Raw genomic sequence first — 17,516 nt, forward strand, 5'->3', positions numbered from 1 at the left:
AGGCGTGGATCTAAGGAGTGGATCTTAGGCTTCAGCCATTGTCAAGGGACTGAGGATTATCAAGAGGATACTGCTGAAGCGTCAAATGCCTTTAGAAATTGACAATTCAGTCAGAACAACCTGACTGACAATGAACGCTGTCAAACTGTTTCAGGAAGCACTTCAGCAGAACTACCAAAAAGGACTGTGAGATCCCCTGAAAGGCGTATTGAGAACTGCTAAAAAAATACAAAAAAGGGGCACCTGGACTGAATGTTTTGTTAACGTGAAAAGAAATAGAGCCACAATAGAGTATTGTTGGACAGACTATATTTAAAAAATATTCAATTTTTCAAGAAAAACAATTTGGGGAAAGAAATGTGTTATTGAAAATTGCATGTTATGCAGGTTGAGTAAACAAATTTGATGTGACATGTGTAGTTACATAGAAAAGTAGTTTTCTTTTAAAGGAAAGAAGATGTGTTGTTATGTGTTAATAACATTTAGACTACGTTACCCAGCAGGCTAGGCGGATGGGTTAAAGAACGCCTTGCATGGCTAAACATGGAGTTTTCTAGCTGAAGTATATGTTCATTAAAAGTAGTTAAACCTATGCCCCAGTTTGTCATTATATGAAAGGAACAAACATAACAAGGATAAATATATTGTTTAGTTACTTTTTCCTCAAGTTGTTTCTCTAACTTTATTGCAAGCAAAGATTATGGATATACTGACAAGATACTTGTCTCTCCGACATTAAAAAAGGGGAGTCGTCGTCGTCCACAAAGCGGCACGGCGGGCTGTCTAGCTCCCCCTATCCTTTCTTTGGATTGGAGAATAAGTCTCATTATGTTGACATCAACCGTCTGTATTCAATGAAGAGAGATTCTATGCTACAAGCCTCATACCATGGACATGCATAGCCATCTTGAGACAACTATAAAGTGTTTTTTCTCAGTTGCCAGGATGTCACATGGCCTACTTATATTAGTACACTTGTAACAACCTAAGCATTAAGAATCTTCTATTCGATCAAATAAACCTCACGTAGCAAATAAGCCATTCATTGTTTTGTTGACCAAATTCGACATCCTCTTATTGATCTCTACACAAAAGCTCCTTGCTTGGTGGGCTAAACAATAAACAAACGCACTGCAGAGCAACTATAGTTAGCGAGCTAAATCTAGGCTAGGTTGAAGATACCATTGTAGCTAGCGACCTCATCCTAACAGTTATTATCGAAAACAGACATCATTACCATCACAAAATTACACGGGCAACAGTCTCATATAATATAATTGGCTTAACAGCCAATGTGTATTATTTAACATTACTATTAAAATAGTACTTGCATATAGGAATTGTTTACAAATTGCTAGCTATCCCATAAAGCCAACACTGAAAAACACGTTTTCATCTTCTCTGTTTTGGTAACTTCCTGTTCTTCGATGGACTCTGGCTGGACTGAAGACAATGCAAAGTTAGAAAAATGTCAAGGTATGCAGTGTCCGTCTCGCAACGGAGCCTTGAACCACAAGTGGGAGTTGCGTTTTCACTCCGTTGTGGACGTCGCCATTGAAATGCATGACTTTTGGCGTTACGTAACCAAGTGCTTATAGGTAATGGGAATGAGGCTTGAGAATGAATGTTAATCAAAAAACACTTTGAAATGTACCGTGCATTTAGAAAGAATTCAGACCCCTCCCCTTTTCCACATTATGTTACGTTAGACTTATTTTTAACTGGATTAAATTATTTTTTTCCCTCAATCTGCACAAAATATCCCATAATGACAAAGCAAAAACAGGTTTAGAATTTTTAGCAAATGTATTAAAAATAAAAAACAGAAATACCTTGTTTATATAAGTTTTCAGACCCTTTGCTATGAAACTCGAAATTAAGCTCGGGTGCATCCTGTTTCCATAGATCATCCTTGAGATGTTTATACAAATTGATTGGAGGCCACCTGTAGTAAATTCAATTGATTGGACATGATTTGAAAAGGCACACACCTGTCTATATAAAGGTCCCACAGTTGACAATGCATGTCAGAGCAAAAACCAAGCCATGAAGTCGAAGGAATTGTCCGTAGAGCTCAGAGACAGGATTGTGTCAAGGCACAGATCTGGGGAAGGATACCAAAAAATGTCTGCAGCATTGAAGGTGCCCAAGAACACAGTGGCCCCATCATTCTTAAATGGAAGAAGTTTTGAACCACCAAGACTCTTCCTAGACCTGGCCAAACTGAGCAATTGGGGGAGAAGGGTCTTGGTCAGGGAGGTGACCAAGAATATGATGGTCACTCTGACAGAGCTCCAGAGTTCCTCTATGGAGATGGGAGAACCTCTGCAGCACTCCACCAATCAGTCCTTTATGGTAGCGTGGCCAGACAGAAGCCAGTCCTCAGTAAAAGACACATGACAGCCCGCTTGGAGTTTGCCAAAAGACACCTAAAGGACTTTCAGACCATGAGAAACAAGATTCTCTGGTCTGATGAAACCAAGATTGAACTCTTTGGCCTGAATGCCAAGCATCACATCTGGAGGAAACAAGGCACCTTTCATCACCTGGCCAATACCATCCCTACAGTGAAGCAAGTTGGTGGCAACATCATGCTTTTGGGGATTTTTTTCAGTGTCAGGGACTGGGAGACAGACCTGAAACTAGCTGTGCAGCGACGCTCCCCATCCAACCTGACCGTGCTTCTACAAATACTGAGTAAAAGGTCTGAATACTTATGTATGAAATGACGTGGAAACAATGTTGATTCAAGCAGTGTGTGCCCAGTTGGAAAGCATACAACTTTATGAACAAGGACTACTTTGATCAATTTCCACAGAACATTTTACTTTAAGAACAGTGCAGATACAAAATTTGGTAAAAGAATGACAGCACAAACTGTAATTTTGTTACCAAGCTTGGCATCTGCACTGTTCTTCAAGTAAATGTGTACATTGTTACAAGTAGTCCTTGTACATAGAGTTGTATGGTTTGTTTAACTTTTAAATCATTGGTTTTGTTTGTTGAAGTGAAAAGTCTCAGCATCATTCTGATTCCGTGGAATTGCCCAGTGTCGACTGATAGCAACTCCATGTAGTTTGTGGTAGACTCCGCCTACACAAATCGCAGGTCAACTCAGTATAGATGTATATATGGACCAGAGGAGGCTGGTGGAATTAGCTATAGGCAGATGGGCTCATTGTAATGGCTGGAATGTCAAATGTGGTTTCCATATGTTTGATACCGCTCCATTGATTCCATTCTAGCCATTACAATGAGCCCGTCCTCCTATAGCTCCTGCCAGCAGCCTCTTTTGATATGGACGGAGTTGAGATCCTCAGCTACAGTAGCCTGGGCTGCATGACGGGTAAACAAGCAGCTCTCCAGCGGCCACACCCACCCCACTGATTGGAGAGTTTGGATAGATTTACAGTGCCTTGCGAAAGTATTCGGCCCCCTTGAACTTTGCGACCTTTTGCCACATTTCAGGCTTCAAACATAAAGATATAAAACTGTATTTTTTTGTGAAGAATCAACAACAAGTGGGACACAATCACGAAGTGGAATGACATTTATTGGATATTTCAAACTTTTTTAACAAATCAAAAACAGAAAAATTGGGAGTGCAAAATTATTCAGCCCCCTTAAACCTGTTAAGGATATGGCAGACATACGCCCCCTTTGGAGAGATTGGGTACCCCTAGTAAACTGGAAAAAAAATCTGTCAAAAATTGCTAATATATGCAAATAAAAATTATTATTGGATAGAAAACACTCTAAAGATTCTAAAACCGTTGGAATTATGTCTGTAAGTATAGCAGAACTCACAGGGCAGGCATTCTTCCAAACTAGTTTTTGTGGCCATGAAAGTTGGAGCAACTTTGACGTCATGGCCCCCACCCTTCCCAACCAGTTATGATTCTGGGGACACTTTCTATCTCTTCCGCTAGATGTCCTCTTTCAGTAGAGCTGACCGAGAATTGACCCTATGGGAGTGAAATTAGTGCGTGCCACGAGAGAATAGGCTGTGCGTATGGGCGCGAATTGGTCCCAGCCATTCCTTTGTTCCAGCACTCAGGAGAAGGGCAGACGATGGCCGATTGAATTGAAGTTTGTTTTGCGTGTCTAAAACATCATAAAGCTTGCTTCTGCACTTAGTTTGACCTGTTTAGTCGACATATAATATGTAATTTTGAAGTTTTGATGCGCAACTTTTCCGGACCAGAGGACGTTTTGGGTGCATTTCAGCTGATGTTATTAGCAGTAGCTAATACAAAGACGCAAGACTTGAAACCAAACGATGTATTGGGTAAGTATGAAGCCTTCCAGAACATTCTGAACGAAGACCATCGAAGGTAAGGGAATATTTATGCTTAAATCTGTGTTTCTGTTGACTCCAACATTACGTAGAAATGTAGCTTGGAACTGAGCGCTGTCTCAGCATATGGAATAGTGTGCGATTTCTGTAACGTTAAAAATAAATCTAACACAGCGGTTGCATAAAGAAGCAGTGTATCTTTCTAACTATATGTAGAACATGTATATTTAGTCAAAGTTTATGATGTCTATTTACGTTATCTTGCCGCGCTACATAGATTTCCTGCGGGCATTTTTGAGTAATTTCTGAACGTGAACTCACTGTAAATGGACATTTATGGATATAAATGGCATATTATTGAAAAAAAGAAATATGTACTGTGTAACATGTCATATTACTGTCATCTGATGAAGATTTTCAAAAGGTTAGTGAGCGATTTATTTTTTAATCCTGCGTTTGTTGATTGCATGTTTTGGCTATTCAAATGAGCTGTGTCTGGTGGTGGTTTTACATATATATGTGCTATGTTTTCGCCGTAAAACATTTTAGAAATCTGACTTGCTGGCTAGATGAACAAGGTGTTTATCTTTCATTTGAGCTATTGGACTTGTTAATGTGTGGAGGTTAAATATTTTTAAGAATATTTTTGCGTTCCATGTGCCACCGTTTCAGCTGAACGTGGGAGGGTTGATTCCCAATTGGGAACCAGTATCGTAGACAGGTTAAGTTAATACTTTGTGGTGCCACCTTTTGCTGCGATTACAGCTGTAAGTCGCTTGGGGTATGTCTCTATCAGTTTTGCACATCGAGAGACTGACATTTTTTCCCATTCCTCCTTGCAAAACAACTCGAGCTCAGTGAGGTTGGATGGAGAGCATTTGTGAACAGCAGTTTTCAGTTCTTTCCACAGATTCTCGATTGGATTCAGGTCTGGACTTTGACTTGGCCATTCTAACACCTGGATATGTTTATTTTTGAACCATTCCATTGTAGATTTTGCTTTATGTTTTGGATCATTGTCTTGTTGGAAGACAAATCTCCGTCCCAGTCTCAGGTCTTTTGCAGACTCCATCAGGTTTTCTTCCAGAATGGTCCTGTATTTGGCTCCATCCATCTTCCCATCCATTTTAACCATCTTCCCTGTCCCTGCTGAAGAAAAGCAGGCCCAAACCATGATGCTGCCACCACCATGTTTGACAGTGGGGATGGTGTGTTCAGGGTGATGAGCTGTGTTGCTTTTACGCCAAACATAACGTCTTGCATTGTTGCCAAAAAGTTCAATTTTGGTTTCATCTGACCAGAGCACCTTCTTCCACATGTTTGGTGTGTCTCCCAGGTGGCTTGTGGCAAACTTTAAACAACACTTTTTATGGATATCTTTAAGAAATGGCTTTCTTCTTGCCACTCTTCCATAAAGGCCAGATTTGTGCAATATACGACTGATTGTTGTCCTATGGACAGAGTCTCCCACCTCAGCTGTAGATCTCTGCAGTTCATCCAGAGTGATCATGGGCCTCTTGGCTGCATCTCTGATCAGTCTTCTCCTTGTATGAGCTGAAAGTTTAGAGGGACGGCCAGGTCTTGGTAGATTTGCAGTGGTCTGATACTCCTTCCATTTCAATATCATCGCTTGCACAGTGCTCCTTGGGATGTTTAAAGCTTGGGAAATCTTTTTGTATCCAAATCCGGCTTTAAACTTCTTCACAACAGTATCTCGGACTTGCCTGGTGTGTTCCTTGTTCTTCATGATGCTCTCTGCGCTTTTAACGGACCTCTGAGACTATCACAGTGCAGGTGCATTTATACGGAGACTTGATTACACACAGATGGATTGTATTTATCATCATTAGTCATTTAGGTCAACATTGGATCATTCAGAGATCCTCACTGAACTTCTGTAGAGAGTTTGCTGCACTGAAAGTAAAGGGGCTGAAAAATTTTGCACGCCCAATTTTTCAGTTTTTGATTTGTTAAAAAAGTTTGAAATATCCAATAAATGTCGTTCCACTTCATGATTGTGTCCCACTTGTTGTTGATTCTTCACAAAAAAATACAGTTTTATATCTTTATGTTTGAAGCCTGAAATGTGGCAAAAGGTCGCAAAGTTCAAGGGGGCCGAATACTTTCGCAAGGCACTGTAGATCTTGTCTGTATACAGTATATCTACTTCCATTTATCCTCCATGAGTTACTGAATCTCCTCTCTACTTCTTTCCTTCCTGTGGAGATGGACAGCATGTATTTTTTTTGGAGGCTACTAACCCTAATGTTTTGCGTTATACTGTGTCTTTCCCTGCCTCTGCAGACAGACAGACAGACGGTATGTCACGGCGCGTGTGTGTGATTGGAGGGGGAAGTTCAGGTCTGACCAGCATCAAGTGCTGTCTGGACGAGGGTCTGGAGCCCACCTGCTTCGAGAGCAGTGATGACATCGGGGGACTGTGGAGGTTCAAGGTAAGACAGACTGCTGCATCTCAGTGTTAATTTCGTCAACATTGACTATGACGAAAAATATTTGTATTCCTATTTTCCCTGACGAAAACGAATGATGACAATGAGACGGGATGCCATGAATAAAACGATGGCTGTAACAAATTAGTTTTCATTTTAGTTAACGGAAAAAAATTGTGACGATGAGAATTACAAGTGTGACTAATGGACATTCAATATGACATCTGTTTTGTCCAGCCTTTGTAGAATATTTAATGTAATCCTCTCATTGGCAGAATGAATGTCTTTCAGTTGCGTGGTCTGTAAGTTGATCTGCCCTGACTCACACAGCTCCCGGGCGGTCACTTCAGTCACTCGTCAGTCTTTTGAACTGATGCGCAGTGAGGACAAGACACTTAAATTGTAACTAACCTAAACTAGAAACAATAATGTTTACTCTCTCTTACTTTCATGTAGGCTATTTTAGCTTTAATCACATCAGAAGCTCTATTTTCCCATATGCGCTGTTATTCGTCTGTGTTGCCGCTATCACGGTCCGCAAATGCGAGTGCAGTTGTTTTTTTCATGCTATTTGCTGAATATTAGGATTATAGTCAGTGCTCTAAATTAACATTTTTAATTGGTAGCATTGCTGCTACTAACTTCAAAAAGAAAGGAGCACCAGACAAAATGTACTGCAAATGACTGTCCTATCATATTGTTACCTTGATGTTGTAGAACACATCACTAGAGTGGGAAAGACATTACAATAAAAAAATACTTTCAATCATTTTATTCAAAAGTACAACTGCAAACATATTTGCATAGGTGACTAGTTTTGGACAAAGTAATACACAAAACAAACATTGACAAACATTGACAAACATTGACATTGATTCAAAAGTGCAACAGCAAAGAAATGTATATAGATGATATATACAAGATAGACAATCTTTTTTGTATTTAAAAGTGCAACTGCAAACTGAACTGTTATCCATAACTGCGTTCAGCTAACAGAATAATAATAATACAAAACTATGTAGCTAATAATATTTATGTTGTTACAAAGCAACATGCTGACTATGAGCTGATACTTGGATAATGAAATAAATATTTAGTCGCCTCTCACAATAACAAATCAATTTCTTTGATCGAGAATCTAGCTATTAAATCAACTTGCTTTTAGGGTTAAGGCTTAGGGTAGATACATCCCAAGGATCTCGGGTAATACTAACCCTCTTCCCGGATAGTGTTCTCGATGGTGCCAATAATGTTTGCGCAGGACACCTCGTTTCCATATGTCGGGTAGATTTGTAATCCATTATTTTCTGGGAGAGTAACATGGGTCTGAATTTGGTAAAGGCCATCTCCTCTTTGGCAATGTAGTAAGCAGTGTTAAATTCAATCTCTAACTCAGTTAGTGATGTTGCGCTCTCCCCTGCCCCGATGCACTTGTCCCTGAACTTGATGTGCTTTTGACTTAAGTTATATTTTAGCAATGACTCGTGTTTTTGGTTGCTGGACTCAGTAGCAAAATAAGTCTTCCCTGCTACTATTAAAAGGTATTTTAGTCATAAAGGCTAACACTAAAACAATATCTAAAATAGCTGCCAAAATTAACACTGCTCTAGATACAGTGGCCTCATCTTCTCTCCATCTCCATAGGCTAAAGTGGTTTCATCTCCTTGTCTGAATCGCTCATAAAAAGTGTGGGAAAATCATTTTCTGACCTTTTACACCTATTCTTCTCTCCATCCTTAGGAGAACCCGGAGGCTGACAGGGCCAGTATCTACCACTCTGTCATCATCAACACCTCCAAGGAGATGATGTGTTTCTCTGACTTTCCCATCCCAGCCCACTTCCCCAACTACATGCACAACTCCCTCATCATGGACTACTTCCGCATGTACGCCGAACACTTCCAACTCACCAAGCACATACGCTTCCAGGTAGGAGCTCAGTTCCTGGTCACAGTAATCATTTATACAGTTTCAAGGTTGTACTCAGGGAGGTGAGGCATTTAGAACATTGCATATGTTACACAACACTGATACGTGTGTGTGTGTGTGTGATAGATCAGAGTCCTCCAGGTGAAGCCAAGACCCGACTTCTCTCGTTCAGGCCAGTGGGATGTGGAGACAGAGAACAAGAAGGGAGAGAAGGAGAAACATATCTTTGATGCTGTGATGATCTGCATAGGACACCACTGTCACCCCAACCTGCCTCTACACGATTTCCCAGGTAGCCTACAACACAGTGACCTCAGATACTGGGCCAATCTCAAATGACACCCACCCAAAGGTATGTCATTTTAGATGCAGCGCCCCTAAGGAATAGGGTTTTATTTTAGATGCAGCACCCCTAAGGAATAGGGTTTTATTTTAGATGCAGCACCCCAAGGAATAGGGTTTTATTTTAGATGCAGCACCCCTAAGGAATAGGGTTTTATTTTAGATGCAGCACCCCTAAGGAATAGGGTTTTATTTTAGATGCAGCACCCCTAAGGAATAGGGTTTTATTTTAGATGCAGCACCCCAAGGAATAGGGTTTTATTTTAGATGCAGCACCCCTAAGGAATAGGGTTTTATTTTAGATGCAGCACCCCTAAGGAATAGGGTTTTATTTTAGACGCAGCACCCCTAAGGAATAGGGTTTTATTTTAGACGTTGGCACAATCCAGAGTGACCTTGAACTGTGTCCTGTAGATACAATACATGACCAAAAGTATTTATGAACATCTCATTCCAAAATCATGGCCATTAATATGGAGTTGGCCCCCCCTTTGCTGAATCGTCTAGAACGTCATTGTATACTGTAGCATTAAGATTTCCCTTCACTAGAACTAAGGGACCTAACCCGGACCATGAAAAACAGCCCCAGACCATTATGCCTCCTCCACCAAACTTTACAGTTGGCACGATGCATTGGGGCAGGCAGCGTTCTCTTGGCATCTGCCAAACCCGTATTCGTCCGTTGGACTGCCAGATGGTGAAGTGTGATTCATCACTCCAGAAAACGTGTTTCCACTGCTCCAGAGTCCGATGGCAACGAGCTTTACACCACTCCAGCAGACGCTTGACATTGCGTATAGTGATCTTACGCTTGTGTGCAGCTGCTTGGCCATGGAAAATAATTCCATGAAGCTCCCGACGAACAGTTCTTATGCTGACACTGCTTCCAGAGGCAGTTTCGAACTCGCTAGTGAGTTTTGCAACTAAGATCAGACAATTTTTACACGCTTCAGCACTTGGCTGTTCCATTCTGTGAGCTTGTATGGCCTAACACTTCAGCTGAGCCGTTGTTGCTCCTAGACGTTTATTCTTCACAATAACAGCACTTACAGTTGACCGGCGCAGCTCAACCAGGGCAGAAATTTGACTAACTGACTTGTCTCATTTCAGCCACAGTCTTATCTCTCTTACTGTGCTCTTACTACCCCTAGTAGTACTGTGCGGGGTGGTCAGTCAGTCAGTGACTCAGGCCTGTCTTCCAGGTATCGACAAATTCAAGGGCCAGTACTTCCACAGTCGGGACTATAAGACGGCAGAGGAGTGGCGGGGGAAGAGGGTGGTGGTAATCGGCATCGGCAACTCTGGAGGAGACATCGCTGTGGAACTCAGCAGGGTCACCAAACAGGTACAGTAGAACAGCAGGGAGTTAGAATCCTAACAGGTACAATGACCAAGCAAAAACATTTTTACGAGCCACCAAGTAGGCCCCAGTCAAATAGGGCATTTTGTAACAATCAGTTCATATTCCTATCAAACGTCTTCCTAGAAATGATCAAAACCATTTGAACACACTCACAAAATGTAGCCCAATTTGCTGTGTGTAGTGAGGTGGGGCCAATATTGTCATATGCTCAGAGGTACTGAGATAAGATTGCAAACTTGGGCAGAAGTCTGAAACAGTAAAACAAGGCAAGTCTGTCTATCCAAGTACCATTTTATTATGTCAAAACATCCTCAGACCTCTCTGCCTGTCTTCGCCTCGTCCTCTTCCCTAATCTCTCCCATGCTCTTCCCCCCCACTCTCCCATCTCTCTCTCCAGGTATTCCTCAGTACCAGGCGTGGGGCATGGATCCTCAACCGTGTGGGTCAACAAGGGGTGCCCATGGACTTTCAATTGAACAGGTAGATTGTCTGGAAATCACCTTTTTGCGCCTTACACTTTAAAAACATTACAAATGCAAACGGTCTTCCTCCATCATTACTGATAAGAAATGATTGGACAGATGAAAGGAAGTGCTTGGTCGTAGATGTCACCTGTTTCAGAAACATGCCTGATCAATGGATTCCACTTGAAGGAGGTTGCGTTCCATCAGTAACATACACTGAGTATACCAAACATTAGGAACACCTTCCTAATATTTGAGTTGCACCCCCCTTGCCCTCAGAACAGACTCAATTTGTTGGGGCATGGACTCTACAAGGTGTCGAAAGTGTTCCACAGGGATGCTGGCCCATGTTGACTCCAACACTTCCCACAGTTGTCAAGTTGGCTGGATGTCCTTTGTGTGGTGGACTATTCTTGATACACAGGGGAAACTGTTGAGCGTGAAAAACACAGTAGTTTCGCAGTTCTTGACACAAACCAGTGCGTCTGGTACCTACTACCATACCCCGTTCAAAGGCACTTACATTTTTTGTCTTACCCATTCACCCTCTGAATGGCACACATACACAATCCATATCTCAATTGTCTCAAGGCTTAAAAATCCTTCTTTAACCAGTCTCCTCCCTTTCACCTACACTGATTGAAGTGGATTTAACATGACATCAATAAGGGATCATAGCGTTTCCCTTTATTCACCTGGTCAGTCTACGTCATCGAAAGAGCAGGTGTTCTTCATGTTTTGTATACTCAGTGTAATCAGTGGTTCTATTTAGAAGGGTGTTAAAGATGGCCCAGTCTGTACTGCCCTTTGGCCTGGTCTGCAGACTGGGAGAGAACAAAATCAACCAGAGATTCAACCACAGCCTCTACTCTCTACAGCCCAAACACAGGTAAGAGCACACACACAAAGAAAGAAGAAAGAAAGAGAACGGAATATATTTTAAACCTGTTGTGTATGTCTCAGGCTGTTCAGCCAGCACCCTACAGTGAATGATGAGCTGCCCAACCGGATCCTGTCTGGCACAGTGCAGGTCAAACCCAACATCCGCAGGCTCCAGGGGTCCAGCATTGAGTTTGACGACGGAACCGTGGAGGACAACATAGACTTGGTGGTGCGTAAACAGACATAGTCATATATACGCACACCCAAACTCACGCACAGTTGCCACCTTTCACCTGTCCATTACCTCATTTCCAGGTGTTTGCCACTGGCTACAACTTCTCCTTCCCCTTCCTACCGTCCAATATGCTGCCGGTTTCCGGGAACAAGGCCAATCTGTATAAGTACATGTTCCCTCCGGGGTTAGAGCGTCCCACACTGGTCGTTATAGGGCTGGTGCAGCCGCTTGGAGCCATCATGCCCATCTCTGAAATGCAGGCCCGATGGGCCACCAGGGTCTTCAAAGGTACGTCACTGTTATTTTACCAGACATTGGCCCACTTGTTTAACTTCCCGCATTCGCTTTCTCTCTTTGTCTTGTTCCCACAAGCATACCTCTGTTCAGAAGGCACTTACAGTTCTTTAAAAAAACGAACAAAATTACCCAACAGTCCCTTTGGTGCACTTATTTTGTCCAGAGCCATGCTGTATATCAGTTGGATTATCTGTTTCACCCACAGGGCTGAATAAGCTTCCCTCAATGGACTGCATGTTGAAGGACATTAAACACAAGGAGGAGACAATTGCCAAGAGGTACTGAGATTGATTTAGTAGATTTGAGGGGACAGGATAAGTTTAAGCAATATAATGATGGCTCCACCTACCTTTCTAATTGGATTTAGGGAAGTTACCACCATATTGCTTAATAATGGCACCGGTGGGGATGGTTGCCGTTTTACTGGCTCCTAACCAACTGTGCTATTTCATCCCTTTTTTCTCCCCAATTTCATGGTATCCAATTGGTACAGTTGCTGCAACTCCCATAATGACTCGGGAGAAGCAAAGCCACACATCCTCCGAAACACAACCCAACCAAGCCGCACTGCTTCTTGACTCAATTGCCCATCCAACCCGGAAGCCAGCCGCACCAATGTGTCGGGGGAAACACCGTACACCTGGCGACCGTGTCAGCGTGCACTGTGCCTGGCTCTCCACAGGGGTCGCTGCCGCCCGAACCCTCCCTTAACCCGGACGATACTGGGCCAATTGTGCGCCGCCGGCTGCGACAGAGCCTGGACTCGAACCCAGAATCTCCAGTGGCACGGATAGCACTGCAATGCAGTGCCTTAGACCACTGTGCCACTTGGGAGGCCCCAACTGTGCTATTTTGTTTGTTTTTTAGCATTGTTTAACTTATTTTGTACATAATGTTGCTGCTACCGTATCTTATGACCGTAAAGAGCTTCTGGACATTAGAACAGCAATCACTCACCTCGAACTGGACAAAGATTTTTTCTTTAACGAGTCCGATGCAAAGGATATACTGCTTTGTCAAGACAAGGCACAAATCCCCGTCATCAGCGTGAAGAAAAGACAGAGACAAAAGGGGGAGGATGGCGGGGTGCATAGTAAGAATTTGCTGACGAGTAGGTAAACCACTACTACTCCCTGTATTATTGACCAACGTGCAATCATTGAAAAACAAACTGGACGATCAAGACTATTCTACCAATGCGACATTAATAACTGTAATATCTTATGTTTCATTGAGAAGTGTCTGAACGACAACACGGATAATATAGTGCTGGCTGGCTTCTCCGTGCATCGGCAGGACAGAGCAGTTATGTCAAGACGAGGGTGTGTGTTTATTTGTCAATAACTGCTGGTGCTCGATGTCTAATATTAAAGAAGTCTTGATGTATTGCTCACCTAAGGTAGAATACCTCATGATAAGCTGTGGACCACACTATCTACCAAGAGTTCTCATCTATATTATTCATAGCCGTCTGTTTACCACCACAGACCGATGCTGGCACTAAGACAGGACTCAGCGAGCTGTATAAGGCCATAAGAAAACAAGAAAATGTTCATCCACAAGCGGCACTCCTAGTGGCGGGGGACTTTAATGCAGACAAACGTAAATCCATTTTACCTCATTTCTACCGGCATGTCACATGTGCAACCAGAGGGGGAAAAAAAAAACTCTAGACCACCTTTACTCCACACACAGAGATGCATACAATGCTCTCCCTCGCCCTCCATTTGGCAAATCTGACCATAATTCTATCCTCCTGCTTACAAGCAAAAACTAAAGCGGGAAGTACCAGTGACGAGCTCAGTACGGAAGTGGTCAGATGACGCGGATGCTACGCTACAGGACTGTTTTGCTAGCACAGACTGGAATATATTCAGGGATTCATCCTGCTATGCCCTCCAACAAACCATCAAACAGGCAGTGTCAATACAAGACTAAGATTGAATCCTATTACACCGGCTCTGACGCTCGTCGGATGTGTCAGGGCTTGAAATATTACGGAAAAACAAAGGGAAACCCAGCCACGAGCTGCCCTGTGATGCGAGCCTACCAGACAAGCTAAATGCCTTTTAGGCTCCGAGGCAAGCAACACTGAAGCATACATGAGAGCACCAGCTGTTCCGGACGATTGTGTGATCACTCTATATTTTTAATTTATTTTGCCTTTATTTAACTAGGCAAGTCAGTTAAGAACAAATTCTTATTTTCAATGACGGCCTAGGAACAGTGGGTTAACTGCCTTGTTCAGGAGCAGAATGACAGATTTTTACATTACCTTGTCAGTTCGGGGATTCAATCTTGCAACCTTCCGGTTACTAGCCCAACGCTCTAACCACTAGACTACCTGCAGCCACAGCCGCTCTCTGTAGCCAATGTGAGCAAGACAACATTCACAAAGCCGCGAGGCCAGAGGGATTACCAGGACGTGTACTCAAAGCATGCACGGGCCAACTGGCAAGTGTCTTCACTGACATTTTCAACCTCTCCCTGACCGAGTCTGTACATATTTCAAACAGACCACCATAGTCCCTATCCCCAAGAAAGCGAAGGTAACCTGCCTAAATGATTACCGCCCCATAGCACTCACATCGATAGCCATGAAGTGCTTTCAAAGGCTGGTCATGACTCACATCAACACCATCATGCCGGAAACCCTAGACCCACTTGTTCTGTCTGCTACTGCATGGCAAGCAGTACCGGAGCACCAAGTCTAGGACCAAAAAGCTCCTCAACAGCTTATATCCCCAAACCATAAGACTGTTAAAGTTAATCAAATGGCCACCCTGACCATTTACATTGTTTTTACACTTCTGCTACTCGCTGTCTATCTAAAATTTGATTTGATTAGATATCCTGCTCCTTCAGATCTGCAAAACACAGAGGGGGGCCTATGGGTTGTTTTTGGGCAGGGCCTAACTCTCCTGTCTCAGGTATGTGACCTCCCAGAGACACACCATCCAGGTGGAATACATTGACTACATGGACCAGATAGCTTACCAGGTGGGGGCGCGTCCCAGCCTCCTAGGGCTGTTTCTACGAGATCCTGGTGTGTGGCTGTGTGTGCTGCTGGGGCCATGCACCCCGTACCAGTACCGTCTGAGAGGGCCGGGACAGTGGGACGGGGCCCGACAGGTAGGGATGGGCCTACAGTGTATTAATACAAAAATATACTGCTGATAATGTTGTGTTTTCTGGTATCGATACAATCACTAAAATAAAGCTGAGATTGAAATTCAGAACTAACTATTAATGTGTATTAATTCTCCCCATTTAAATTAATTGTCTTCGATACTGGCCTAAGTATTACTTGGGACATTAGAGAAACTGAAACATCTACCTCTCCCCCCAGGCCATCCTGACTACATGGGATCGGATGGCAGGAGCCCTGAAGACCAGGCCCTCGGACATCCCTGAGCCCAAGCAGAGTTCCTTACTCCTGACCCTAACCGTGGGGGCTGCTGCCCTGGCTCTGGGGTACTACTGGAACATACACAACCACCCATCCCTCCTCATCGCCCTGGACCCCACCACCTGGCAGGACAAGATCAAACCATACCTGCCAGTGTTGTGGTAACCCACCAGGAATCAAACCCAGGCTGTGACTGGGTGGCTAACACAGTCATGTTAGCTCACTATGCTAAAGCCTAGCCCTCAGCCATTCCACCTATTTATTCAATTCCAGTACAAGTACACAACCAGCTGTACTAGTGGTGGTATAGAACAAATATGTTTAAGGACTGAGGGTCCCAGAGTACTAGGTATTGTAAGACTGGTTTGGTTGACTAATGCCCATTAGCCCACTGAGCTAAAGCCAAGGAGGTCACCTCCGTTACACCAGGACAGTGACCTGAAACAACCTCATAATCCAGATGAGCTATTAACCAGAAATACAGAAATGCAATAGCAGGCAGCAATCACTAACCTTACTGTCTGTTAATTAATCTGCCAGGTCATCTTTGTGAAAGATGAGAGCTCTACCAACTAATCAGGGATCACCAATAATTCACAGAATGGATGCACAGAATTGGAAATAATACACTAATATTGCACTATGCATTATCCACAGCCTGTTCTCATAATTGTTGGGATTCAATTTTACTTGATGCCACAGTGCCTTAGACTGATCAGATATATTATAATGTAATTTATTTTGTTCTATAATCTTATTTTCTAAATAGCTAAATGATTTTAGGAGAGTGTAGTGTAATACATTTTTGCCTTCATGTTTGGATTGGCTTTGAGTGTTACAAGTCTGTAATTCACTAATCTAGTCAAATGTATGCACACACTAACCTCTACCTTCTCCCTCCTTACGATGTACTGGTGACCATGATAAATGTCACCACTAAGTGCCTACTCCAGGAACATCTTTGCTATAAACCACTAAAGTGTGGCCCAGAGACAACCCCCCCTAGCCTCTATGCACTTGTATGTGAATGGATATATGGCATTTTTGCCATCCTTGTCGGTCATCCCTTTCAGATCTATACAGGTGCCTAGGGTGGTAGGAGACAGGAGGTAGTTGCTAGGCATGGTGTCTGGATGTTTAAAGAGCCACTGAACACGCCGATTGGCACGTGTTCTTCTGATGCACATTATAAAATGTTGATTTCTGGATCGATTGGGCGTTTGGTTAATTATGTTTGTCCCCCATGAGACACTGTAGATGCGGAAGCCTGTTTCACTTCCTCAAAATCCCCAGAATAAATAACTCAAGAAATCTGTAATTCATTTTGACATTTTTGATGAGGATGTTTCGCAATTTTACATCTAACTAAAGGTGTTTGGTGCAGTATTTCTCAAGTTTAAAAAATGTGCAATGTGTTGTCTTATGTAAGCAAAGTTAGAGCTGCTGGGCAGGTCTGTCTCACTGTCAATGCTATTGGAGAGTGAGCAATCCACACAGCTGTTCACCCCATGTTAGTTGGCAAATGGACATCAAATCAAAACCCAAACTTAATTTACCCGTTGTGACGCACAGATGGTCCAAACTCTGTTTTAGATGAGATGACTTTATGACAAATTATTTTACACTATATAGTCAATTTTGACACTAGATTAACTGTATCTTGCTAATTTGTTGTCACATAGGCTGTTTTCAAAGGGATTTGTTGCTTTTTAAAGGCAGTCGCACTTTAAAGCTAGAATCCTTAGTTGCTACATCCTATTTTTGACTAATTAAATGTACCCATTATATTCAAGAATAAACTTAGAAATGCCTCTCGCTTACTTCAAATGTCGTACCCAATCCGAACCC

At 42.8% G+C, this 17,516-nt stretch overlaps 1 protein-coding gene across 6 annotated transcripts in view; it reads left to right on the forward strand.

Annotated features, from left to right (window-relative positions):
* The window catches only part of LOC110524502 (flavin-containing monooxygenase 5), a 35,517-nt gene extending 18,531 nt beyond the window's left edge, over nt 1-16,986 (forward strand). For 3 of the 6 annotated variants that reach the window (XM_036978295.1, XM_036978297.1, XM_036978298.1), the window contains exons 2-12: nt 6,602-6,750; nt 8,488-8,676; nt 8,803-8,968; nt 10,221-10,363; nt 10,779-10,861; nt 11,618-11,734; nt 11,809-11,956; nt 12,043-12,250; nt 12,465-12,537; nt 15,190-15,391; nt 15,609-16,986. In XM_036978295.1, the coding sequence (XP_036834190.1) occupies nt 6,619-6,750; nt 8,488-8,676; nt 8,803-8,968; nt 10,221-10,363; nt 10,779-10,861; nt 11,618-11,734; nt 11,809-11,956; nt 12,043-12,250; nt 12,465-12,537; nt 15,190-15,391; nt 15,609-15,833 (1,686 nt within the window). In that variant the 5' untranslated portion in view covers nt 6,602-6,618 and the 3' untranslated portion in view covers nt 15,834-16,986. Of the gene's footprint in view, nt 1-6,601; nt 6,751-8,487; nt 8,677-8,802; nt 8,969-10,220; nt 10,364-10,778; nt 10,862-11,617; nt 11,735-11,808; nt 11,957-12,042; nt 12,251-12,464; nt 12,538-15,189; nt 15,392-15,608 lie in introns of those variants that run through there. The other 3 variants (XM_036978296.1, XM_036978299.1, XM_036978294.1) reach the window with 2 other exon arrangements.
* The last annotated feature ends 530 nt before the right edge of the window (nt 16,987-17,516 follow it).

Source organism: Oncorhynchus mykiss, chromosome 5, assembly GCF_013265735.2.
Source record: "Oncorhynchus mykiss isolate Arlee chromosome 5, USDA_OmykA_1.1, whole genome shotgun sequence".
Lineage (NCBI taxonomy): Eukaryota > Metazoa > Chordata > Actinopteri > Salmoniformes > Salmonidae > Oncorhynchus > Oncorhynchus mykiss.